General features: G+C 42.6%; 1 protein-coding gene across 1 annotated transcript in view; it reads left to right on the top strand.

Moving 5' to 3' along the window:
* LOC124605827 (protein retinal degeneration B) overlaps positions 1-27,129 on the top strand; it is a 575,027-nt gene that overhangs the window by 503,354 nt on the left and 44,544 nt on the right. Inside the window, exon 19 of the mRNA XM_047137749.1 lies at positions 13,868-13,984. Within this exon, the coding sequence (XP_046993705.1) occupies positions 13,868-13,984 (117 nt within the window). The remainder of the gene's footprint in view (positions 1-13,867; positions 13,985-27,129) is intronic.

Consider the following 27,129-nt stretch of genomic DNA (forward strand, 5'->3'; position numbering starts at 1 on the left):
CTGACCTGCAAGCAGTTGCAGTTGAAATTCATTCACGTCGGAAGTTTACCATTTGCTCCCTTTATTTACCTCCTCTGGATGCAGTGAACTTAGAGGCTCTCACAGATCTTATCACACAACTCCCTTGCCCGTTTCTCCTCCTGGGTGACTTCAATGCCCATCATGTCCTGTGGGGCTCCACTTCTCTTTGCGCTCAAGGTCGAGTTTTGGAGAGCCTCTTAACATCTCAAGTGTTGTGCATCCACAGTACTGGTACTCTGACTCACTTCTCTGCTGCTACTGGGTCATTCTCAGCCATTGACCTATCTTTCTGCTCTCCAACCCTCACTGACTCTGTTCACTGGGAGGTAATTGATGACCTTCATTCCAGCGATCATTTCCCCATCCGCATTCATCTCCTGGATGGTGTATTGCTGGAGCAGAGGCCGCCATCGTGGATGATTGGCAGGGCTAACTGGCCACTGTTCAGTCGGTTGGCTGTCTTTGAACGCCACAACAGTGTACAGGAATGGGTGGATCACATCACACTTGTGATCCATCATGCTGCTGACCTGCCCGTACCACAGTCTTTTGGCCCTCTTAAGTGGTGCCTTGTGCCTTGGCGGACAGAAGAGTGTCATTCAGCCATCCGGGACAGGCATGCGGCTCTTCGACGATTTAAATGCCGCCTAACAGTGGTCAATCTTACCGCCTTTTGAATTGCGAGAGCCAGGGCATGTCGTGTCATTAAAGAGAGCAAGAAAAGGTCATGATAGGAGTTCCTGGACTCCATCAACCATTAGTGTTTCGTCGCTACCGTGCGACTGTCGAACGAGCAAACTTGGACTTTCGGTCGAACAGTTCTGAGGCTTACAACTCCCCTTTTTCCATGTGGGAACTTGAATTGGCACTTACCCTGTCTTCTGACACTGCACCAGGTCATGACCGCATCCGGTACTCCATGCTTTGACATCTGCCAGCGGCGTCAAAGGAAATCCTCCTCGAATGTTTTAATCTCATATGGCAGACAGGAGTGTTCCCCACTTCGTGGAGGGAGGCAATTCTCATCCCTCTCCTCAAACCAGGAAAGGACCGCACATGTCCCATTAGTTATCTGAGTACCATCTTGACAAGCTGTGTTGGAAAGACCCTGGAACGGATGGTTAACCGAACTGGTCTGGCTGTTAGAGACCAGACAGCTCATTAGCCACTCTCAGTGTGGATTCCGAAAATTTCGGTCCACGGTCGACAACCTGACCCTCCTAGAGGCGGCTATTCAGAAGGCTTTCCTCCATCAGCATCACTGTATTGGTATCTTCTTTGATATCAGCAAGGCATATGGCACTACTTGGAGAAACTGTATTCTTGCACAACTGCATCAATGGGGCTTTTGTGGCCGCCTCCCCATTTTCATACGGTCTTTCCTGTCTCCGCCGTTTTTTCGGACCCAAGTTGGTGACACACTGTCTGATCACTCTGAGCAAGAGAACGGTGTCCCCCAGGGCAGTGTTTTAAGCGTTACCCTCTTTGCCATAGCCATCAACAGTGTAATGTCTACAGTGAGGAGTCCAGTACAGTGCTCCTTATTTGTGGATGACTTTGCTGTTTTCTGTTCCTCCTCCAGTGTTGCAACCATGAGCCGTCAGTTGCAGCTAACAGTGCAGCGGTTAGAGGAGTGGGCTGCAAAGACGGGTTTTCGGTTTTCTGCCGATAAGTGTGTTTGTGTTCATTTTAATCATTCTCGTCATCTTTTTAATTTGCCTGCCTTGCATATGGGGGATACTGTCCTACACTTTAGAGACACAGTGCGGTTTCTGGGCCTAATTTTTGACTCTAGGTTGTCATGACTGCCACACCTACACGACTTGAAAGCCAGAACCGTGAAGGCACTGAGCATCCTCAAGTGCCTCAGCCACAGGTCATGGGGAGTGGACAGGGTGCGTCTCCTTCAGTTTTATCGCACATTTGTAAGTTCACGGCTGGACTGTGGGTGCACAGTGTATAGGTCAGCGAGGCCGTCTTATTTGTAGATCCTGACGCTGTCCACCATGCTGGGATTCGACTTCCCATGGGTGCTTATCGGACCAGACCCATACCCAACCTCTGTGCTGAGGCTGGGGAACCGCCACTTACCATCAGGCGGCAGCTCCTGCTGGTGCGCCAGGCTTGTAAGTTTCTTGCAGCTCCCACCTCGCCTGCTCACCATCTTGTTGCTCATCCACCTCCGGACCGCCTTTTTTCCCACAGTCCCGCAGGCTATGTTGCCATTTGGGATCCGTGTGCAACGTGTGATAGAGTCCCTCGGTGTGGAGTCTGTACAACCCCAAATTCTGGGTTTTAACCGCCTGCCACCCTGGTTACTGAAGAGACCCGGAGTGATTTTAGATTTATTGCAGTACAAGAGATATTGCACTCCTGCCACCCTTTTTAATGCAGCATTTTCTGCCATTTTATCTGAGCACCACGACTATGTAGCTGTTTTTACGGATGGGTCGAAACAAGGGGATTCCGTTGGTTGCTCTGTTGTTTTTCCGGATCGTGTCCTCAAGGTCCGACTGCCTCAGACTTTTACGGTATATGATGCAGAATTGTCTGCGATCTTGCGGGCACTGGAGCAGATGAGACATTCTTCCTGTCCTAAATTTCTTGTCTGTTCCAATTCACTAAGTGCCCTTCACTCATTGCAACATTTGTATCCAGCTGATAAAATAGTCCAGACCATCCAGGATGCCCTCCTCCAACTATAGCGATTGGGGAAGGTGGTGGCTTTCTGTTGGGTTCTGGGGCGTGTCAGCATTGTTGGGAATGAAATGGCAGATCTCGAGCCAAGGAGGTGTGTCTCGATACTCAAGTATCTCTGTGTGCTATCCCCCTGCATGCACTCACCTCACTGTTGAGCTCACGAGTCATGCGTCGGTGGGAGGATGAGTGGCTGGAAGCGACTGATAATAAGCTCCATATAGTCAAGCCCACAACGTGTGTGTGGTGTACTTCCTTTCAGCCCATCGACGGGACGAGGTTCTCCTCACTTGGCTTCGGATAGGCCACAGCCCTATGACTCATGGCTTCCTGCTCCGGCGGGAGGACCCTCCAATGTGTGGTGCTTGTGGCGTCCAGGTCACTGTGCGCCACGTTTTATTGGATTGCATTTAATTTTTTGACCAGCGGCCCGCGGCACCGATATTTTATGTAAGTGGCCAGCCAATGACAATTTACTGTGGCATTCTTGTTGCTACGTTTTCCCTTTCCTTACGTTTTACTTTCTTGTGTAGCATTTTCCTTCTTTTCCTGCTCTCTTTGCATTTGTGCTTCAGTTTTGTTACGTCCGCCCACATTCGTTCCCTTTAATGTGTGTCAGGGCGCTGATGACCTTGACGTTGAGAGCCCATAAGCCCCAAGACACACACACACACACACACACACTCCTTTAAGACATATGTTTTATGTATCAGGCTCTTCAGAAAGATGTTCGCTACAAAATGAACATTTTTTGAAAAGTTGCTTTAATTGTTGGCTTACTCTCTCTAGCCCTGGGAGGGGGGTGGGGGGGGGGGGTGGGGGGGGGGGGAGTGCCACTATCTAGTATTGCTCTAGTTCTGACATATCGTAGACCTGGGACTGATACGCAGAACAGTCTGAGCTGTAGCGGGGAGGTGGGTAGCCTCCACATGATCCGAGTTTACATTTAGTGAGTTTGCTGTTTCCTCTTCGATCATTACTCTGACATCAAATGAAAACAAAACTGATTTCTGCAGCTGTGAACTATTAAGTGAATTAAAATACATTCACATAATTACGGAAGGCTAAAATAAGTTATTAGGTTTGGATTTTATTGTATTTCCACCTTTCCTGACAGTCAAGCATTAATCGCCTTGCAGAACAATGAAGTTATTTTTTTTTGGTTTGCTGAAGAAATTTGGCTTTTGTTAATCTTTTCCACTGAGGCAGTCCATTTGAAATGAAGTGTTTAATTCTACACAATTGGCTAGTATCAACTTGGTTGGTTGGTTGGTTTGTGGGATTGAAGGGGCCAGACTACAACGGCCATCGGTCCCTAGTACCAACTGTTCGCTGCATTTCAAGTGCATGTTTTCATCTTCTAGCATGTATCGCATTATGCCATAATAAAGAACCAAACATGATATAATACAGTACTGGTACTCCAAGAAAATTCACATCCAAATCTGGACATATGAATGTGCACTTCAAGCCGAATTGTGTGTTTTTGTATGGTTCACGAAATTCCAATGTTCTTGAAGTATCCTCTGATGTCGTGTTTCTTTTACGACATAATGTAAGATTACAAACATAGAGGCTTCCTGCGTCACCATAGCTGCACAAGCTCGTTGATGCCTGTTATCTGGCGCTCTCTGGCAACTGCTGAAATGAACCTATTTCTAACAGGTTGTGGGAAAATATTGTGAATGGTGGTCTGAAAAGGGTTACTTCCAAAGTAAATTTCCTTTTACACAAGATTGAACTATGTGTGAGAATGTACGATGAATTTCTTAAATCACAAAGTGTTTGACTCTCATTTAAAAAACAACTCTTTGAGGACGACCATTAGAATTATTTCGAGCTCAGATGATCAGACATCTAAGTCGTCATTCAAAATTGTACTGGCACATTTGTGTGATGTATCTTAAAGTGTAACACGTGCAATAAAGATCAATGTTGTATGCGAAAGCTTCAATTCTCTTGCAGTTTATTAATCTTAGAGACCAATATTATATGTGAAAGCTTTGTATATTAACGTAAACTGTTAACTTTTGCTATTTGTGTGTTCGCGCTACTTAATATTGGCTGACTACGATCACTAGTCCTATGTTCTGAATATCCGCCGTCATCAGCTGGTGAAGATCAGGTGACACGAGCTATGATTGGCTTACAAAAGCTCGTCGCAATATTGATTTCAATGCTTCAGAAAGTAACATGTGGTGTATGGTGGGATTTGAATTATACTTTTGCAAAATGAAAATATGCAACGTACATGTTGCTGCACATCGCAGATCTTTGCAAAACGTGTCTTTTTCCCCATGTTTTGTTTTATAAAGTGCTGGGAAATTCTATGCCAGTGTATAAAACCATAACTATTCAATGGATTGATAAGTTTTACAGTTCTGAAGAGAATTATACTGTCATTTAATATGGAGAAAGTGTATTTTCACCTAGGAGAAAATGTATTCTTAACCAGGAAATCCAAGAAATAGCTGGGAATTTTTTTTCCTTGTCCGCATATACACCCTGGAAATCCACTAGATTCAGGTAGTGGCCCCACTAAATCTATGTGTGTGGCAAAAATGGCCCTTCGGCGCAGAGAAGCTCCCCAATTGTGGCTGGTTGTGTCATGCTGTTTTCACCCTCTGGCAAGGAATGCACGCTTATGTCCAAGTGGCACAATCCCGCTTCATATTCGGGTCCATGTAAAACTAGTTTCATTGTGGGGCATACTCAGAGGTGAGCTAAGTTATGGAGCAAGTCAAATATTGTTTGGTGATAGTTGGCAGGAACGAAAGGTCGCTTAATTCCCATGTCGCCGCCTGACAAGAATCATTCCAGGTCCGTATCTGTTACCTGTGCATCTGCAAGGTTATGGAAATCCAGTTGAATGGTCGTGGCCACTAGGCAAGACAAGTAGTTCACAACCATATTGTCCACTCCATGCACATGGTAAATGGCTGTTGTGAACTGTGAGATGTGATCCAAATGCCTAAGCCAGTATGATGTGGTGTTGGCAGATGGATTCTTTGCTGCGTCAGCTAATGGTTGATGGTCTGTATAGACATTAAGTGGTCTCCCTTCAATATCATCGTAGAAGTAGCACACCACTCCGTACATGGCCAGTAGTTCGCGGTCAAAGATTGACCTCTTCCGTTTTAGAGCCTGTCAGTTTCCTTGAGAAAAAATCGGAGAGCTTGTGTCATCCCTGGTACTTCATCCTATAATACAGTGCTCGGTCACTTGCGTCTGATGTAATGATAAGCTCAGCATCTGGTGAAGGTGGTGTGGGCTAGATGAGCTTTAATGTTGTCAAATGCAGTTTGCATCTCGGCTGTCCATGTTAGCTTCCTCTTCCCTGATTTATTTTTCCCTCGTAGAGGTTCTGTGATGGAAAGTAGAGTTTCAGCTGCAAGGGGTCAGTGTCGGCAGTAGAAATTGACAATGCTGAGAAATTTAGGTAGTTCTTAGTAATTTGTTGGAGGGGACCTGTTAGTAATCTACTCAGTTTTGCCCTGTATGGGTCATATGACTGTTGCAACAACTAGGTGGCCAAGAGGCTGTCGCAGTTGGCATTCCTCAGTATAAATTTCCACCCTGTGTTGTGACAGCTTGTCATATACTCCATTCAAGTGTCATTCATGTTCCTCTGTGGATATTGAGAATGTAATTAAATCATCTAAATAGCAGTAACAGTGTGGCACATTGAAAAACAACCCATCAATGAATCTTGGTCACATTTGTGTGGCGTTTTCCAACCCAGACGCATGAATAAGAATTCATAAAAACTGAATGGAGTGATAATGGCCATTTTGTGAACATCCTCTGGGGCCATAGGTATTTGGGAGTATGTTCTCCTACAGTCCAGTACGCTAAGATCGTGTGCGAAATCGTAGATATTCAGGACTGGGTAGCTATCTATAATCATTCTGGCATTGAGGTATTGGTAGGCGCATCAGGGGTGCCATGTGATGCCCATGCCCTGTCCGCAGGTCTGATTGTACTCTCCTGGAGAAATTCTTCAGTGGCTGCCTTGGCCGCCTTGAGGGGCTAAGTAGTAGTCCCAGAATCACATTAATTCTGTGGATGGTGCCGCCCGTAACTATGCTAACTGTTTTGTTTGGTAGGGGTGGTCCTGTTGTCTGATCTGTCTGCCTTGTTAGTGGGTAACCTGCTCATGAGAGCAAAACACTGTTGCTATTCGACCTGCTTGTGAGAGCGTAAACACTGTCACTGTTCAACCTGCTCATGAGATATGTGTCACTAAGTGTAATAGGCACTGTACTAGCATGTGTATCCATGCTAGTGGTTGTACAGTTATCCTGTGGCTCTCGTGTGTGCCAGGCTGTCTGTAGTTGCTGCCAAATTTATTGCAGTTGGCTGTCTAGTTCGTGATGGTGGTAGCTCAGCTGCTCGTTCTCTATACATGTTTTGTTGTTCTCTTAGCAGATGTTCTCACAGGCTGTGATCTTTCTGGGAGTTCATCACAAGTGTTGCACATTGTAATGCAAGATCCACTGCAGTCTCCACATCTAGTGGTGGAGGGGGGAGGGTCTGTGATGGAAGGCAGACTGTCACTGCAGAGGGTATAATAACAGAGCCCTGCTGAGATTTGGGATGAAGTGATAATGATGGAGGAAGTCCGCTCCGAGAACAGGTTAGACTATTTCAGCCACAAAGAAAGTTCATGGACATGGTGTGTGGATGTCTAGCCAGAGAATCATGGAGGTTGTCCCCATTACCAGTATTACTGAATCATTTTCTGCTCGGAGTTATATGGTTGAGGGCATGTTATCTCCTGTGGTGAGATGTGGGGGTAGCTTGCTGATGTCCGCACCCGTATCAACCGGCAGGTACTGGTGTAGTCATCTGCCCATGTGTGTGGCATATTACATGCTTTTGTATCTCCAGTAGAAAGGCAGCTTTTTGTAGGGAGGCAGACTGGTGCACCTAAGCCAGTCCACCACTGTATTTTGGGTAGTCACATGGCTGTTGGCAGTGGTGTGCATCAGCACCGAATCATGCGTAAAACCAGCAGTAGCTGCGAGTCGTGTTGTGTCGTGTTGGCTGGGCTGTGTCATTTCATGGTGGACTGGGTGTTGTCCGTCTCCCTTGTTTGTTTATTTCCTGCTGGAGCTGGTCCGTGCACCGTTATTGTTGCGGCGCTGCAGCGGTTGCAGCCTGCAAGGTCTGCACTGTATCCATTGCTGGCATGGCAGTCATAGTTAGGTGTTCTGGCACCGTTTAGTATCCAGTGGTGTGCGAGAGCTAGCACCCTAGTGGCCAGTTGTAGGTGCATTTCCAGTGATGTGTCCGCATGCACTAGAAATGCTGTCTGTATTTGCTCTGGGAGCGTCAGTAACCATAATGACCATAGGGCCCAGTCTGCTAGCAGGTTGCTATCAATTTTCAGGTGCAGTTTGCACCATAACACCGATGGTGTGTCATCGCCCAACATTGTCTCATTTATGGCAAGATGCAGTTGTGCGTGATAATCATTGTAATATTGGTGACTTCACCGTCTCACACTTGGGCGCAGTTGGAGTATTTAGCAGAAGATCACTGACGAGGTCCACTTGTTTACCGAGATGGTTGTGAAGTATTAACAGCTTGCTCTGGTCATCCTCGATCCCTGCTGTCCTCATCATACATTGGCATAAAGCAAACCACACTTCTGGTGAGTCTGTGTGAATGGGTGGCAGGGGGAGTTTGATAGATGGTGGGTGGTTCCCGTAGTGGTCATTTTGTGTTGGTCACACTGCGTTGTCACCGTGCAGTAGTTGCCTGGCATTCCTCAGATCGACTGTAGTGGCCTGATCAGGTATGGCCATTGTTTTTTGTACCTGTCAGCATGGTGTGGTGTGATATTCCGGTTGGAGCTGTGCTGGGCAGTGATGTCACACCCGTGGACTGGCGTGTGGCACAGCGCAGCTGATATCTCTGTGCTGTCCCCCTTTTGACATATAGAGGCAACAGTGGACTGCGGTGAAATATAGTTCTGTTGGAATCACAGTTGTCTGACAATGTTTGTCCATGTGTCTGCTGTGCACACTGTTCTGTTAGTCATGTTGCGGCTGTCGCAGTTACTGTGGTGTCATTGATGTAACAAAACATAATGCATGGTGCAGGTGATGTAGCAAGTAAGTTCGTGTTAACAGCTTCGCACCCCTTGGTTGTAACGTGTTGCGGTAGGTGGGGTGAAGTCACAATTAGTTGGAAGCCATTGTGGTGTGCTCATACAGTCAGCGGCATGTCGTGTAATCATTGTTGGCTGAATAAATTCATGGTAGAGAGTTGGCTCATGTGTTATGGGGTTCACTGTAGGCATGGTGGTGATATTTGGCTGGGATTTGACACCCTTCGTTGTCAGTGCGGGTGGTGTAGCAGTTGGGTTGTAATTCTGATATCCACATTGTGGTCTTAGTGCTGTTGACATGTCTTTTGTGGCGTCCTGGTGTTGCTGATATGTGGTCATGGTAAAATGGTTGTGTTGTGCATCCGTACCAGTGTGCGGCAGCATCAGTGCATCCTGGTGGGAGCTGGGGTGTGGGGAGTGGTGCGGCAAGTGGGCTCTGATGTCACGCATGGGGTGTACTGTGGTACATGGTGTGGCTGCTGTGATGTCACCCATGTAACATGTGGGAGTGAAAGCAGTTTGCAGAAATATCCCATTCTGTTCAAAATTACTGTTAACTGACACTCCCTGTCCCTGAGAGCCCCAAATAAACTGACCTGCATATTTGTTTGTTGACACTGATTGTTCAGCTTTTGTTACGTCACTGTAGTTGGTGTAATTATACTGTCAATGCCTGACATTTCAATGTAATGGTAGACTTACTCAGATGATAGGGAGACTTGCAAGTAGCATTAGTAATAGCTGAATGTATATAAATTGGAATATTGCACTCAAGAATGGTGGGGGCGGCAGGGTAGTGCCATTGTTCGTTACCAACGTTCGTCATTGTCCCTTGATTATGTAGTCTGACGAGGTTAGTGTCCATGTAAGCACTCGTAGTACTACTTTCAGTGTTTGTTAAAGGCACTGTGGTTTAGGGAAGTTCAATATCATAGTCCTTGTGTGGGTGCTGATGTGACAATGGTTGCATTGATGTGCGGGTATTAAACATAGAAATATTGCAAATTTTGTCTTGCAGTGAAAAGTCATTAGATAAACACACACAACACTTGCTATCATTGACTGTAGCTGACTGACCGTTGCTGTGTGTATGTTGGATCCTTGTCGGCAAGGTATTGGATTCTTAGGTCGGGTGGAGGTGGAGCAACGTGACGTACGAAAATGTTGCAACGCATTTGTCAAAAAAACTCGGGGTCACCAATGTGGGATTCAGGTACTGAACACAATGTTCATAATGTGTAATGACTGTCAACATTACCGATTCATGTATACAATATTTATTTATACATATTATATGGACATATACAAATTAAACACTTGGCATCTCAAAACACACTGCGCCCAAGGTCCAGAGATACTGTTCCTGCAGCAATCTTCTTGGAGACAGAAGTCCAAAGAGCTTGTGTCCCCACAAAAAGAATAATTGGTTTCTTTTACTAGGTGAAGCCCTTGGATGAATCAGATCATGTAGTTCTGCTATTACTAAGGTGGATGGAAGCCACATAAACAGAATTTCATTGTGATAAAACAGCTACATCCTGCTGCTTGTCCAAAATCCTACTCGTTAGGTTCTGTTTGCTGATATACATTGTGCGTGATGTTATGAGACTCCAGTACAACAGTGAAATATTTTAAGTTTCCTTCCACATTGACTTATGATCAAACAACTGCATAAATTTGTTAGTAAAGCAGAGCCCAGGCTGATGTTTACAAAAACAGTTCCTAGAAAATTATGTTTTGTATGGAGGAGATTGCTTCAGACCACATATTTCAGCTGTTGTTGAGTAAGTCCCAGTGTCTGGTAACCATACAAAACAGATCTGAGACAGCGATAAGAGAATGCTCAGAAAAGAGATGTGCAGTCTGTCACAGGGTTTTTCATATAAATTGAAAATATCACACTTCTGTTCAAAGGTCTTTAATATGAGAAAATATATGATCGTGAAAGGAATGAGTCTCGAAGTTTCAAAATCACATCTGCTGCAGGGAATCAACAAATATGCTTTCCGACTTCAATGTAACATGGATACCCATAATATTGCATGAACTGCTAAAGACATTGGAACAAGGTTTTCGCAGTGATACTAACAAAAGGGGAAGTATTTTTTTAGTGTGATTAATATTTATCATCGTTTATCAAGTGTCTGCATCCAGACACTTGGCCGGTCGGTGTGGCCAAGTGGTTCTAGGCGCTACAGCCTGGACCCGCGCGGCCGCTTCGGTCGCAGGTTCGAATCCTGCTTCGGGCATGGATGTGTGTGATGTCCTTAGGTTAGTTAGGTTTAAGTAGTTCTAAGTTCTAGGGGACTGATGACCTCAGATGTTAAGTCCCATAGTGCTCAGAGCCATTTTTGAACCAGACACTTGATAAACAATGATAAATATTAATCACACTAAAAAATACTTCCCCTTTTGTTAGTATCACTGGAAGCAGATACAGGGGAATGGAGGATCAGATAAACCAAGAGCTTGAGGAACTATACCAGCAGCCCAACATAGCAGGAACTGTCAAAGCTAAACGAATGCAGTGGGCCGGCCATGTGGCCCGGATGGAGGATCACAGATGGCCTCGGAAGCTCCTGGATTTCACACCTACAGGAAACAGACCGCCAGGGAGACCCAAGAAGCGTTGGAGGGATGGACTCCATGAAGATTTATACCAAGTGTCAATAGATGTGGACGAATGGCAGATAGCAGCCATGGACAGAATACAGTGGAGGAGGAAACTTGTAGATGCGTGCGGTCCACTGGGCCTGATCACGTAGTAGTAGTAGCAGTTTATCAAGTGAGAGATTGAAACTACTATTAGTTTATTTTATAACTCATGAAAAAGGAACCGCACTGGAATTGCAACAATGTTATATTGCGTAAATGGTGTGATTTCATGATGTACCTGCAACCCTATTCTTCATTTTAACACATTACCCATGTGTTTATGCAAAATCCCAATCATCACTTTTCATTATCATTGTACCTATTCATTCGCCATTCATTCCCCACCTACAGGAATCCTTCCTAAAAATCCAGAATCCATAACCCCTCACCTGGTTCAGATTCATTGATGACATCTTTGCTATCTGACTTGAAGGTAAGGAAACCCTATTCACATTCCTCCAGAACCTCAACAACTTCTCCCCTATTTGCTTCACCTGGTCCTAGTCAACCCAACAACCCACCTTCCTAGATGTAGACCTCCACCTCAGAGATGGCTACATCAGTACCTCCATCCGTATCAAACCTACAAACCACCAGCAATACCTCCGCTTTGACAGCTGCCACCCATTCCATACCAACAAGTCCCTTCCATACAGCCTAGCCACCCATGGTTGTCACATCTGCAGTGTTGAGCAGTCCCCCTCAAAATATACACGAGTGTCACACTGAAGCCTTCACTGATCGCAGTTATCCTCCCAACCTTGTACAAAAGCAAATCTCCCATGCCTTTACTTTCCAGTCTCCCAACACCTCCCAAAGTCCCACAGTCCAGCCACAGGGGGGCATTCCCCTTGTAAGTCAGTACCATCCGGGACTGGAGCAACTGCAATACATTCTCCACCAGGGTTTAGATTAACTCTCGTCGTGCCTTGAAATGAGAAATGTCCTACCCACTATCCTTCCCACCCCTCCTACAGTGATATTTCGCCATCCACCGAACCTACACAATATATTTGTCCATCCTTAAACAACCCCAGCTCCCAATCCCTTACCTCATCGGTCATACCCCTGTAATAGACCTAGATGGAAGACCTGACCCATATGTCCTCCTACCACCACCTACTCCAGTCAGGTCACTAACATCACCTATCCCATCAAAGGCAGGGCTACCTGTGAAACCAGTCATGTGATCTACAAGCTAAGCTGCAACCACTGTACTGCATTCTGTGTAGGCATGACAACCAACAAGCTGTCTGTCCACATGAATGGACACAGACAGACTGTGGCCAAAAAACAAGTGGACCACCCTGTTGCTGAACACACTGCCAGACATGATATCCCTCATCCCTCATCTCAATGACTGCTTCACAGCCTGTGCCACATGGATCCTTCCCACGAACACCAGCTTTTATGAATTGCACAGATGGGAACTTTCCCTGCAATACATCCTAGTTCCCGTAACCCTCCTGGCCTCAACCTTCATTAGTCACTGTTCTCACCCATACAGCCCCCTCCCTGTTCCCATTCCAGCACTACACAGCTGTTATTTCACCACCACACACAGTCTTTTAATTTCTTTTTATTTCTCTCCTTTCCACTACTCCCCCCCCCCCCCCTTCCCCTCTCTCCATCTTGTCTCCTGCCCTCCTTCTAAACTTCAGCATTTCACTGTCCGCCACCCCCACCATACTATCCCTCCCCCATCCCCTTCCCTGCCTCCTCCTTACCCCTGCCCAGTCGCCACTCCCATCATGCACTGGTGCTGCAGCTTGCAGTGTGGTTTCAGTTGTCTGTATATTTTATATAATTTTTGAAATATTGGAGGGCTCCAAATTAAAATGGAAAACTCTAAATTTGATGTACTGATGAAATCAGTAAAGCTAGAGAAGAATGAGAATGTACAAAATTGTATAGGGAGTCCCTCCGCCGCGCAGGATTAGCCGTGCGGTCTGAGGCGCTGCAGTCATGACTGTGCAGCTGATCCCGGCGGAGGTTCGAGTCCTCCCACGGGCATGGGTGTGTGTGTGTTTGACCTTAGGATAATTTAGGTTAAGTAGTGTGTAAGCTTAGGGACTGATGACCTTAGCAGTTAAGTCACATAAGATTTCACACACATTTGAACATTTTTTGGAGTCCCTCCTGTGTACCATTTCTGAATGCAGTAGGAAGGGAAATAATTATTTTGTTAGACTGTGTCTCAATAACCAAACACTATATGCTGACTTGTGGTGCATAAATGTTAATTTAGATGAAAAGAAAGTTCACTGTATCTCTTTGTAATAAGAAAATATATTTTAATAAGTTCTTATTCCCTTTATTAAATTATTTATGTTTTACAAATTTTAATTTTGACAAAAATTTCAATTCGTTTTGTGTCAGCTGGCAAGAATTGATGGGGCACCTGCAGCAGGATTTGAGGAAAAGGATACAGCTGCTTTCAATCCAGGGCATCCACGGGAAAAATGGATCAAGAAGAGAACTTCAGTTAAACTGAAGGTGAATGAATTTTTTTCTATTAATGCCGTTTGTAGTTTCTGTCTCATATATCTCTATCTTTCATAATTCCAAAATAGTGAGTAAAGTGTCATTAAGTTTAGTCTTTTCTCATGGTATTAGCCCCCCCCCCCCTCCTCTCTTTCACTCTCTCTTTCTATTTCTGTTTATATCTCCCACTCCCTTTCCCTTTTACTCTCCTTCCATCTCCCTTTCTCAGCTGCCTCCCCTTAATTATTGTCACATTTTCTTCTGCAGGCACATAATTTAACTTAGGTGTCCTCAGGAAGTGACTAGTTTGCCTGAACAGCATTGTAACCAACATTTTCATAGGATAGGAGTTAAAGAGTTGGAAAACGCTGTATTTGAGATCCTGCATCTGATCGTTAAGTTGTTACTGTCTCGGGTTACTTTTGCTATCACTGTGAAACCACACACTTCTTTGCTGCGGGGAACAACATTGTACGTGAAGGGGTCATGGACGACATACAAAATGTTGTGGTAATGAGTATAGCACATAGCACACATGAATAGAGGAAGGAAAAGTCAAGTTACCATTTTGTGAGTGGAAGGTCAATGAAAAGAAGACACTTAGTGGCAGTAAATACCCTTCTATAGCAAACACAAATTGTCCTGTTTGTGGAAAATTGACTTCTGATGGGTGAGTGGAACAATATTATAACTGTTAATCATAATGAAAATAAGTTTCTCATAATTTGCATAGCCAAGAACTTGTATTTGTAAAATATTTGCAGAGTTAAATACAGTAGTATAACAATCAAAACAGGAATTAATAAATGATCCACTGCTGTGGACTATAAATTACTCATTACAAGGTATAGTTTCCTACCAGTCTTCAGAATTTTACCCTTACACAGCCAAATAAAAGAGCCTTTCATGGATATCATCAAAATGATTGAGGTCCAGTCACTGCCAATGCCAGGGCAATGAATTCAGGGTGTATACGGCCCGGGAGATCCGGGAAAAACCCGGGAATTTTTTTATCTGGGAAAAACCCGGGAATTTTTTAGAATTCCGGGATTTTTCATTCTTTTAGATTTCAGTTAAATTTTTGTAGGTTTGATGTGTAAGATCTGATACCTTGACAAAGAACTTTAGCCCACTACTGCTGAATAATACTGCAGCAATGCAACATAAATCAGAGAATAACACCAAAATAAAAGTTTAGTTGCGTAGAAAATGAGTAATTTACACAATGCACAGACCAGTTTGCCGACACCGAAAAGTGTCAAGGGCTTTAAGTCGAAGATTATGCAGTACGTCCGTAACAACTAACGTGCATTCGATGTGCTTGTGTCGCAATTGTTTACATTTCTAACAGATCACTGGAAAATATTACGAATAGTGACTTGAGAAGTGTTACTTTCAAAGTAAATTTCCACGCAAGATGATGTATGTTACGTGTGAGAATGTGCAGTGAATTTCCTAAATCACAGGGCGTTATAACTCTCATTCAAAACGTACCGGTAACACTTGAGGATCAACCATTTGAAAAATTTCGGGCCCAGAAGATAAGTCATTTATGTCACTATTTAAAATTTTACCACACATTTGTATTTGATATGACTTAACATGTAACACGTTAAAAAAAAGACTGAGCGTCAAGTTAGTTTTCATATTTAATGTTGTTCTTTCATAGATAAAAAATTATGCAGTCGATGGCAAAAAGTATAATTGACCTTCAAAAAAAGTGAATAATGTGTTGCTGAGCAATGTCACAGGTCTCTTCATGCCAGAGCACTTAGACTTTTCTATAGTATAGAAAAGACTAAGTGTTCTGGCATGCAGAACGATACCAGTTCGCTTCTTTTCTACTTTTTTTGCCGGTGAATTGGATCTTCGTCTCCGAACAGCTCTAACGTTCGCTACTACTTGTTTCTACCCGTACCTTGTTCGTGTATGAAATTAGTCCTGTTTTAGAGCAAAAACCTGTGTCAAGCGCAGCTACTATATTCCCCACTCTAAAATTTGTTTTCTGTAAGGACAAGTATGTCTTTTACCTCTTCCATTCCTCAATTTATCTGATTTTATTATTTTTTTATTTAAATACAAAAGCTTGTGGTTTAATTGCTGTTAAATACCTTTAATTACTGTCTTTCGTTTTAGAATAATAAGAGATTTTTTCCGTAAAATATTTTGTGCATTTTTACAGTCCTTTCTTTTCGGATTTTTGTTTTGCTAAATTTTAGCTCAGGTCTTTATTTTAATACTTAATTTCTGAAATTAGGTTTATTTTTCAAATATTTTTTAATCACGGAAGTTATTGTTTGAAATGTATATTTAAATATCTGTGGGAGTTAGCAGTTTCAAATAAATAACACTATCATATTAATTTGTTTTAAAAACATTTTATTAAAGAAACATTTTAATTATTATTAGACAATACAACAAATAATTTAGAAGGAAGTACCATGTTTAACAACAAATACTGTAATTTACGAATTGGCCTTGGAGAATAACTCACTTGGAACTGTGTGCGAGAGTTTTGATTCGTTCTGTAATAGATTCTCGCTCTATCTGAGCGTTTTGAATGGTCCCCTCAAGTTTTGCCTTCTTCTCTTTAAGCTGACTTATTTATGCGTCAGCAATCTTCCTTTTAGCCAGATGATCCTTTTTCCTGTATGACTCATCGTTTCGATTTTTGAGGTCTTCAGCATATTGATCTTGTGAGTTTCTTACAGAGTGTATAAGGTACTTTGTTATAGGCACTCCTTGGACTCCGCCGTGTGTCTTGACGGCGTCGTACACCAGTCTTCTGCTGATTACAGATTGTTCCCTCATATTCTCGCTTCGCAGCTGCTTGACCGTGGTACAAAGTGAGCATGATTTCCATTGCCTTCTGCAGCTCGTGGCACTTTGCATTCTGGTTTTTGAGACATTTCATCTAGCTGTTGCTTCTTTTTGTTGAATGTTTCAAATTTTGTTTTGCAGTTCTTCTTTACAACAGAAGCTTCTGCTTTATCGGCACATACACCGTCCATCCAATTGCTCTCCGCCAAAATCTGTAGAAAGGAATTAAATCATTTGGGACCAGCCTCCCTGCACGCTATTGTGGGATCAAAGCAGCTTACAGCTTTTGTCAACCTAAAGTGTAAGGGAGATTTCTCCATCAACTTTGACACGAGCTTGATCATTCCTCTTCTGCATTCGCTCCGGATCTTAGTGATTTCAAGGGCTGTGAGAGACCTGCCCTTTCTGAATTCATTCTTGATGGTGAACCCAATCTTGACGTGGTTCACACCCAAAAGATTGGATTCTTTGTCCAAATTAACTGACGGCAAAATCTTCGTCGGCTGGACAAAACGTGTCATTGTTGTCTCCATTATCTCTGTCAAAGCAGGGTGGAGGAATGGTGCTAGTGGCCAATTGGATTGGAAATCCTTTAGGAAAGGTGTCAAGTCTCCAGCAAGAGTCTTGAAAAGCGCAATTTTCGGACCAAGTAACTTGTCCTTGAGGTAGCTAGCGCATTTTGGTTTGTTTTTTTCTTCCAGTTTTCCAACAAATATTCGCAGAAACAGAAGCATTACTAGAGCTCGCTCAGCAACTTCCACATTCTCCAGCCATCGGATCACGCAAAATTTTAAGGGAAACAGTTCCGATTCCGTTGTCGAAATATATGGAGCTTTTCTGGCAGGGACATACTTAAAAAGATTGTACAAGGCACGTAAAAACTGAATTATCATTCACTGTGTTTCTTGAACTGCGGACTTGAAGGCACCATGAACAACGTGAAGCCCACACGTTCCAATTTCCAGTAAAACGGTGTCTACTCCTTCCATTTCGTTCAAAAAATTTTTAAAGTTCCCTTAAGAACACGAAGTTGACGTTAGGGCTGTCCATCGATACTTGTAAAAGTTTCTTCATTGCTTCGCCGGGAATTATTTTCTTGAAGGACTCGAATAGCTTAGCTGCCGTCGAACTGCCTAGAAAAGCCGATGCGTAGTAACGGGGGCACCCTGGATTTTTTTTAATGTCCCAATAACGCACTAAAATGTCTATCTGGATTCTTTTGCACACCTTGTTCAAGGATTCGTCAAAAGAAACAACAATCCTTGATGCGTTTACGAGGTCAGATTTAATTTCAGACTCAAAGGAGGGAGCTAGTCCATATTGCACAATATAACCGATTTTGTCCTTTTGTAAGCACATGCTCTTGGCCACTTCACTGTCGGGGAACATTGCGGGGAAAAGCAACACGTAGTTCGCAGAACTACGCAGTGACTTGTGTGAAACGATGCACTCCAAACACCACAGTATTTCCGCCTTTGTTACTTCGTCCTTTATTGCCATCCGATCAATTCCTCCCAGCTTATTCCCGGGTTTTGACATTGCAGTGACATGCTTTTGCGGAGGAGCAACAATTCCAGCAGCCAACGCCACTGAATCCGCAGATGTGGTAGTGGAAGTAGACTCTGTCTGCTGGGTTGAAGTGGTCGCCGCCGGTCGGGTGTAGATGTACAAACTTGCTGTGCTTCTCATGGCAGCTGCTTTCGCGACGTGCTTCTTGGATTTTGTCATGTGATTTGTAAGAGCCGATCTTCCAATAGTACAGATGTTAATGAGGGTCCCTGGACATAATCCACATTTAGCACTATAAAGGTCTGTAGGTACTTTCACCAACCAGTCCTTGAATGCAGGATCTGAAAGCCAGCTATCTTGAAAACCAATCGACATGGCACAGTCGCAGTGGTTGTTGGTGGGTAACCTTTATTGGAGAAAGAGGAACGATGGATGTAAATAAGGCTGCGCCTCATTATTACGCATAATGAAATGTGACACAATGAGTGTTACCTACCTTGTCAGTTTATAAAACTTTGCCCCGCACGTGCACAGAACTGAATTCAGCAGGTGAGCCAAGCACACTGACTACTGACAGACTGTGTGATTTGAAAAACGAATGAGGCACGTTCGACAACACTGTCTCCGCCAAGCAACAATCAGCATTAATTATGATATTATTAGTAGCGCTGCGTTTGTTGACCCTTTAAGAAACTATGAATGACAAGACTTATAAACCAGTCTTACTCCAGTAATCTGTTGCAAGTTTCTAGCTAATTTTACACGTACAGTACAGCACCTCAATTATAAAGACGAAAGACATTAAAGCCACCGCACCAAAGTTCTGAAGGCTTCGCCACCTTTTCGTTCTAGCTAATTCCTTACCATGAGGCTTCTCCTCTCTCTCTCTCTCTCTCTCTCTCTCTCTCTCTCTCTCTCTCTCTCTCTCATATATATATATATATATATATATATATATATATATATAAAAAACAAAGATGAGGTGACTTACCGAACAAAAGCGCTGGCAGGTCGATAGACACACAAACAAACACAAACACACACACAAAATTCAAGCTTTCGCAACAAACTGTTGCCTCATCAGGAAAGAGGGAAGGAGAGGGGAAGACGAAAGGAAGTGGGTTTTAAGGGAGAGGGTAAGGAGTCATTCCAATCCCGGGAGCGGAAAGACTTACCTTAGGGGGAAAAAAGGACAGGTATACACTCGCACACACGCACATATCCACCCACACATACAGACACAAGCAGACATATGTATGTGTGGGTGGATATGTGCGTGTGTGCGAGTGTATACCTGTCCTTTTTTCCCCCTAAGGTAAGTCTTTCCGCTCCCGGGATTGGAATGACTCCTTACCCTCTCCCTTAAAACCCACTTCCTTTCGTCTTCCCCTCTCCTTCCCTCTTTCCTGATGAGGCAACAGTTTGTTGCGAAAGCTTGAATTTTGTGTGTGTGTTTGTGTTTGTTTGTGTGTCTATCGACCTGCCAGCGCTTTTGTTCGGTAAGTCACCTCATCTTTGTTTTTTATATATAATTTTTCCCACGTGGAATGTTTCCTTCCATTATATATATATATATATATATATATATATATATATATATATATATATGCTGGCAGGTCGATAGACACACAAACAAACACAAAATTCAAGCTTTCGCAACCAACGGTTGCTTCGTCAGGAAAGAGGGAAGGAGAGGGAAAGGCGAAAGGATGTGAGTTTTAAGGGAGAGGGTAAGGAGTCATTCCAATCCCTGGAGTGGAAAGACTTACCTTAGGGGGGAAAAAAGGACAGGTATACACTCGCGCGCACACACACACACCCATCCGCGCTCACACACAGTCACAAGCAGACATGTCTGCTTGTGACTGTGCATGATATATATATAGGGAAACATTCCACGTGGGAAACATATATCTAAAAACAAAGATGATGAGACTTACCAAACAAAAGCGCTGGCAGGTCGATAGACACACAAACATACACACAAAATTCAAACTTTCGTTACAAACAGTTGCTTCATCAGGAAAGAGGGAAGGAGAGGGAAAGACGAAAGGATGTGGGTTTTACGGGGAAAGGGTAAGGAGTCAATTCAATCCCGGGAGCGGAAAGACTTACCTTATGGGGAAAAAAGGGCAGGTATACAGTCGCGCCCACCCACACACCCACACACCCACACACCCACACACACACCCACACCCACACACACACACACACACACACACACACACACACACACACACACACACACACACATCCATCCGCACATACACAGACACAAGCAGACATTTGTAAAGGCAAAGTCTTTGCCTTTACAAATGTCTGCTTGTGTCTGTGTATGTGCGGATGGATATGTGTGTTTGTGATCCAGTACATTGATAATGTCGCTTTTTATGTATCCCTCCGTACCTAGAAATGTAATAAACCCTGTTCAGCTGTTATTGTTGTCTTCACGTTATGTTTTCTTGCTGTTCTTTGACGTACTTGCAAGCCCCCTCTCCATATTTTTCTGCTAATAAAGTTCGCAGTAAAGGAAACACTCTGGATGATGATTCAGTTTGTACATGCCTTGTAAAACCTATTTAAGGATTTCCATTCCAGACTAGCTCTGTATATTTGGACCATTGAATCGGAACGTTTGCCATTGAAGATTTGCGTGATCCGATGGCTGGAGAACTTAGACGTTGCGGAGTGTGCTCTAGTAACTGTTTCTGTATTTGCCAATGTTTGTTGCAAAGATAGAGCACAAAAACAACCTGAAACGTGCTAGCTACACGGTAGTCTATGATCATCTGAAGAACATGCTACTCAGCTCAATAAACTCATATTTCGAGACTCTTGCTCCAGACTTTTCTTCTTTAATTATTGACCAACTTACGTAATGTTTTTGTTTACCAATTATTTGCCAGCTAGTATTTTCCTGTAATACTGTCTCGACATTTTTTTTTTTCTCTTTACATATACCAAGTTATACTTTTTGGCATTGAATGTATAAACGGCAATTGTTTTATTTGTATTTAATCACGGTAACAGCGGCTGTATTATTACGGCGTTTCACGGTATTGGGATTTTGAGCAGGCATGTAATGATGTTAGCTGCTGAAAGCGATGGCTCGTCTTTTGTGTGATCGAGTGCTGGCTTGGTCATCTCACCTCGCCTCCTCAGCTCGCAGCGATGTCTCTTCCCATTTCATCCAGTCACTGGATCGCATTGCATTGACCAGCTGACACCATGGTGACTCCTATTCTGTCCCATCCTTCATTGCCACTCCAGTCCCAGTCAGGCAGAACACAGAATGCTCTCAAAGATCCTTATACCTTGTTGTGAGTGCTCGCAGCCTTACGTCAGTGGGTGTTTAAATGTTGTACAGTATATTCAGAGTTTCGAATAAAAACAATGTAAAAGTTGATGCATCACTCTTCGAGAAAACATGACACTGACTACAGCTAAGTATAAACTTCACTTTGTAAAGGTTCTCCTAAATCGCTGCAGCTATGATCACGAAATAAAAACTAAATAGTGTTATTGGAAAACGGCTTATGGAAAGTTTAGGGGTTTTATACTTCCGAGCACTTTAGGAAATGAAATCCAGCAAAAAACAACGTGTTTTGGAAAGATCTTTGATTCGCATCGGCATTTGGACTGCATGTTTGCGTAATACGAAAGTATATGTATGAAATACATCAAATACAGCAGTTTAGTTGCCGAAGCATTCTTAGGTTCCTTCCTAACCACGCCCTTCGAGAAAAAACAGCAAAACATTGTTAATGCCCAATAATATATGTGAAAGTTCAGCTTTTCGTGAAGATATAGTGTACTTACATTACTTTAACCCATTAACCTTTCATCTTTGTATGGTCGTGCTACTTAACAATGATGCTGTTAGTGGTTGAGTACATAACATGTCTTATGCACTGATCGAGGCCCACGAGAAAGACGGGCTGCGGCGCGTACGTCACGAAGAAGGGCCTCAGCTCCCTAGTTCCCTTAACTCAGCGGGCAAAATGCGTATTTAAATCTGTTAACTCCACAACCAGGTTCGTGCATACTAACGAGAATTTCATCTAGTACTGGAATCCGTTATTATGAAGTCTTACTGATTGCTGTTCGTACAACAAAATTTAATGTCAATTCTCGATAGAAATGGTATAACCGCTCGTTTACAGCATTTAGTCTCTTCTTCGTAACAGTTCTCCTTTCATAGAAGATGTGGTGCCTTACTCAACTGATAATCATTTTGGTACGATTTTAATTGCCAAATTAGACCCTGTTAGTAGGCCTACAGACTTCTTATCATTGTAGGACTAATAATAGTGGATTCCAATAGTCGATGCAATTCTCGTTCGTACATACACATTTAGTTACGTTAACCGGTGTAGAAACGCACTTTGCTAAGTTGAGCGAGCTCGGCCTACATCTGTAACGTACGCGCCGCGGCCTGTCTTTCTCATAGGCCTCGTGCTCTGAATAACTGCCATCATTCGCTAACGAGATCACGTGACAAGAGCTATGACTGGCTGACAAAAGTGCATCGCTCAACGCAATCTCTATTTTAAGGCTTCGGAAGCTACCGTGCTGTAACTTGTGGAATTTGTGTATATACTTTCGCAATACGAAAATAAAATCTGTCCATATTGTCTCACATCAAACATCTTTCCAAACGCATTGTTTTTCCTGTTTCCTAAAGTGCTGGGACGTCCTCAGCCGGTATAAGACCTTCACTATTCAGAGGACTAATAGGTTTTACAGCTCCAAGGGAAAGTATACTGTTGCTTAACACGGATGTATTTTCACTCGCTTTATACGTAATTTCATCCGGGAGAAATTGTGTTTTTAACCGGGAAATCCGGGAAAAATCCGGGAATTTTTTTTCCTTGTCCACGTAAACACCCTGGAATTTCTTGTCTACATGATGAACTGATTTCAGATATCTTGGCCGCATAGGCCATGTGTCACATAGAGGTTAATTCAAAATATCTCGGTATATCTGGCTACAAATTTCATCTGATGGCACTGCTATACTAGGGAACAAGAAAGTCATAGCATTCTGCAACTGTGAATTTATCAAAGCATTGCAAAGAGATGAAGAGTTACTTACCTTGTATGATAAGCTTTTGCCAGCCAGAAGCGCCAAGAAGAAGGGCTTCCTTGACATGTCGGTACATCCCAGCTGAAAAACAGGATTTCTATTAGCAACTACCAAGTGAATATCAGATTAAAATCTGCATGGTAAAACCCATTGACTGATTACTGAGGCTTTAATACTGACTATGTACAGATTTAGTATACATGCAACAGAAGCAGTGTTAAATGTTTCAACATATTCCAGTGCTACTTCTTTTATGTACTTGTACTACAATAAACATTATATGTTTTATTGTTGTTTCTCGAAGTATGCTATTTTTGCAATTAGTAACATAGAAAAATCAGTATGTTTCAGTGGTGCAACAGTGTAACTGCACTGATACATCGTTGTTTCCCAAAAAAATCAAATTAATACTATTTTTCAAAGATAACATGTGCCATTTTATGTTGTATAATAACTGTTAGAATAAAAAATACAAATATTTGTGAAATAATTTATTAAAAATTAAGAAATGAAACAGATTAGCGAAACATTTGTAATACCTTTGAATGATCCTTGAAAATGTGCACAGCAAATGAGATACCAACACACACTCTCTTTCCTGATATTTGAAGGATTGTCTATTGACAGATTTTTGAGACTGAAAAACTTTTAGAACTTTCTTAAATCTTCGGGCATAAGTGATCAAAATATGTCAAGGCCACACAACAGCAGACTCTCACATTTATGCAAATTGTTTCACAAAACACTTGACAATTTTTCAATTTTTCAAAAAACATTTGTTTCCATATTTTGTTCAGAAAGCATGATCTTTTTGACAACTCATTTGCTTTCCAGAGTCTTTTGTTCTTGGAATGTCCTAAATTTAGCACGTGATTCAAAGAAAAATTTTATGATGGTGCAAAATTGCTAGACCTTGAAGAGATGAACTTTTTGACACTTCATTTACATAGCTAGCAGCAGCTGCTCATGAAATATTTCAATTGTCCCTCAAATTATTGAGTTTTGCCTAGTTACCTTGGTTACTTTCCAGAAGTTAAACATTTGGTATACAAAACTAGGCTTCTCTCTCTCTCTCTCTCCATCCAAACAGGCCTTGGAAGGCCCAATGGTACCGACCGGCCACTGTCATCCTCGGACCACAGGCGTCACTGGATGCAGATATGGAGGGGCATGTGGTCAGCACACCACTCTCCTGACCGTATGTCAATTTACGGGCCTGGCTTCGCACTGATCAATTTGATACCATATTTCTCCATTTCCCACTCTTCATTTGACTATTAAAATTTGGACAAAACCCACTTTGTAATGTATAAGGAGTAGTGTTTTTCCCTTACTCAAACATTTGACCGAAACGTATCCAGGATGATGTTCTACCTAGTTTATAATGCATGCATCAAGAAAACACAAATAAGTAAGCATAAAACAGTTTTTTATTCTCCTGTAAAATTTGCTTTTTGTTAGTTAAGACATTGTTGAAGTCAACAAGCCAAGTGCTGAAAAGTACACACACAAAAATGTGGCTTAGGGAGGGGGATGGGGGGCCTGCAATTAAATATTAGGCTTACCAGTCACTTTACTTTTGTAACAACCAGTTCAGGAATACAGTCAATGCCCCATCTCTTCCCCAGAGGGAGAGTGGGGGATGACATCAACAACTACATCTACATCAATACTCCTCAAACCACCGTGAGGTGCATGACAGAGGGTACATCCCATTGAATCAGTTATTAGGGTTTCTTCTTGTTCCATTCATGTATGTACTACAGGTGGAATGAGTGTTTCAATGCCTCTGTGCATGCTGCATTTATTCTAACTTATCCTCACGATCCCTATGGGAGCAATATATATGTATGGGGGGGGGGGGGGGGGGGGGGGTGGTATGTATGTTCCTAGAGTCACCATTTAAAGTTGGTTCTTGAAATTTTGTTAGTAGAATTTTACGTCTATCTTCAAGAATTTGCCAGTTCAGTTTCTTCAGTATACTTGTGACACTCTCCATTGATAAAATGAACCTGTGACAATTCATGCTGCCCTTCTCTGTATACATTCAGTATTCTCTGTTAGTCCTATTTCACACGGGTCCCACACACTTCAGCAATATTCTAGAACTGGTTGCGTAAGTGGTTAGTAAACAATCTCCTTTGTGGACTGATTGCACTTCCCCAGTGTTCTGCCAAAAACAAAATCTACCATGTGATTTACTCACAACTAAGTCTACATAGTCATTCCATTTCATATCCCTACAAAGTGTTACACCCTAGTATTTGTACAAGTCCAACATTGACTCATTGATAATATAGTCATAGGATACTACATTTTTGTTTGTTTTGCGAAGTGCACAATTTTACATTTCTGAATATTTAAAGCAAGTTGCCAATTGTTGCACTACTTTGAACTTTTGTCAGTATCTGACTGAATATTTATACAGCTTATTTCAGATATTACTCCATTGCAGATAACTGCATCATCTGCAAAAATCCTGATTTTACTATTAATGTTGCCTTCAAGGTCATTAATATACAGTACGAACACTTACCTGGGGCACACCCGAGGTTACTTCTACATCTGACGATGACTATTACATTACATTACATTACATTTATCGTTTTCCATGGATCCCTTGGAGAGGAGTCTCTGAGATGTGAAAAGAGCCAAAGGTCCCTTTTCTCTTTTTTTTACTCAGATACATGGATACTGTACAATTCTAATGCAGACAGAGTTATGAGCTATAATCCATGTGAAGATATTCATTGATGGAGTATGGAGTAGGAGGTGTTGGCCAACAGGAAGTTCTTTAATTCTCTCTGAAACTGATCTTTATCACTTACAAGACCTCTGATATGCTCTGGTAAGTTACTGAATATATGAGTATCCATGTGTTTGACTCCTCTTTGTACTAATGTTAAGCTTTTATAGTCCTTATACGGAATGGATGGTGTCTTGAAGGGAGGATATAAGATGAACATCAACAAAAGCAAAACGAGGATAATGGAATGTAGTCGAATTAAGTTGGGTGATGCTGAGGGTATTAGACTAGGAAATGAGACACTTAAAGTAGTAAAGGAGTTTTGCTATTTGGGGAGCAAAATAACTGATGATGGACGAAGTAGAGAGGATATAAAATGTAGACTGGCAATGGCAAGGAAAGCGTTTCTGAAGAAGAGAAATTTGTTAACATCGAGTATAGATTTAAGTGTCAGGAAGTTATTTCTGAAAGTATTTGTATGGAGTGTAGCCATGTATGGAAGTGAAACATGGACGGTAAATAGTTTGGACAAGAAGAGAATAGAAGCTTTTGAAATGTGGTGCTAGAGAAGAATGCTGAAGATTAGATGGGTAGATCACATAACTAATGAGGAAGTATTGAATAGGATTGGGGAGAAGAGAAGTTTGTGGCACAACTTGACCAGAAGAAGGGATCGGTTGGTAGGACATGTTCTGAGGCATCAAGGGATCACCAATTTAGTATTGGAGGGCAGCGTGGAGGGTAAAAATCATAGGGGGAGACCAAGAGATGAATACACTAAGCAGATTCAGAAGGATGTAGGTTGCAGTAGGTACTGGGAGATGAAGAAGCTTGCACAGGATAGAGTAGCATGGAGAGCTGCATCAAACCAATCTCAGGACTGAAGACCACAACAACAACATACAGATTGTTTTTGGTTCTGGTATTATAATCATGTTTTGCACTATTTTGTGTGAAAAGAGACATGTTGGAAATGACAAAGGACATCAATGAGTA

The sequence above is a fragment of the Schistocerca americana genome, chromosome 1 (assembly GCF_021461395.2).
Source record: "Schistocerca americana isolate TAMUIC-IGC-003095 chromosome 1, iqSchAmer2.1, whole genome shotgun sequence".
NCBI classification, from domain to species: Eukaryota; Metazoa; Arthropoda; class Insecta; order Orthoptera; family Acrididae; genus Schistocerca; species Schistocerca americana.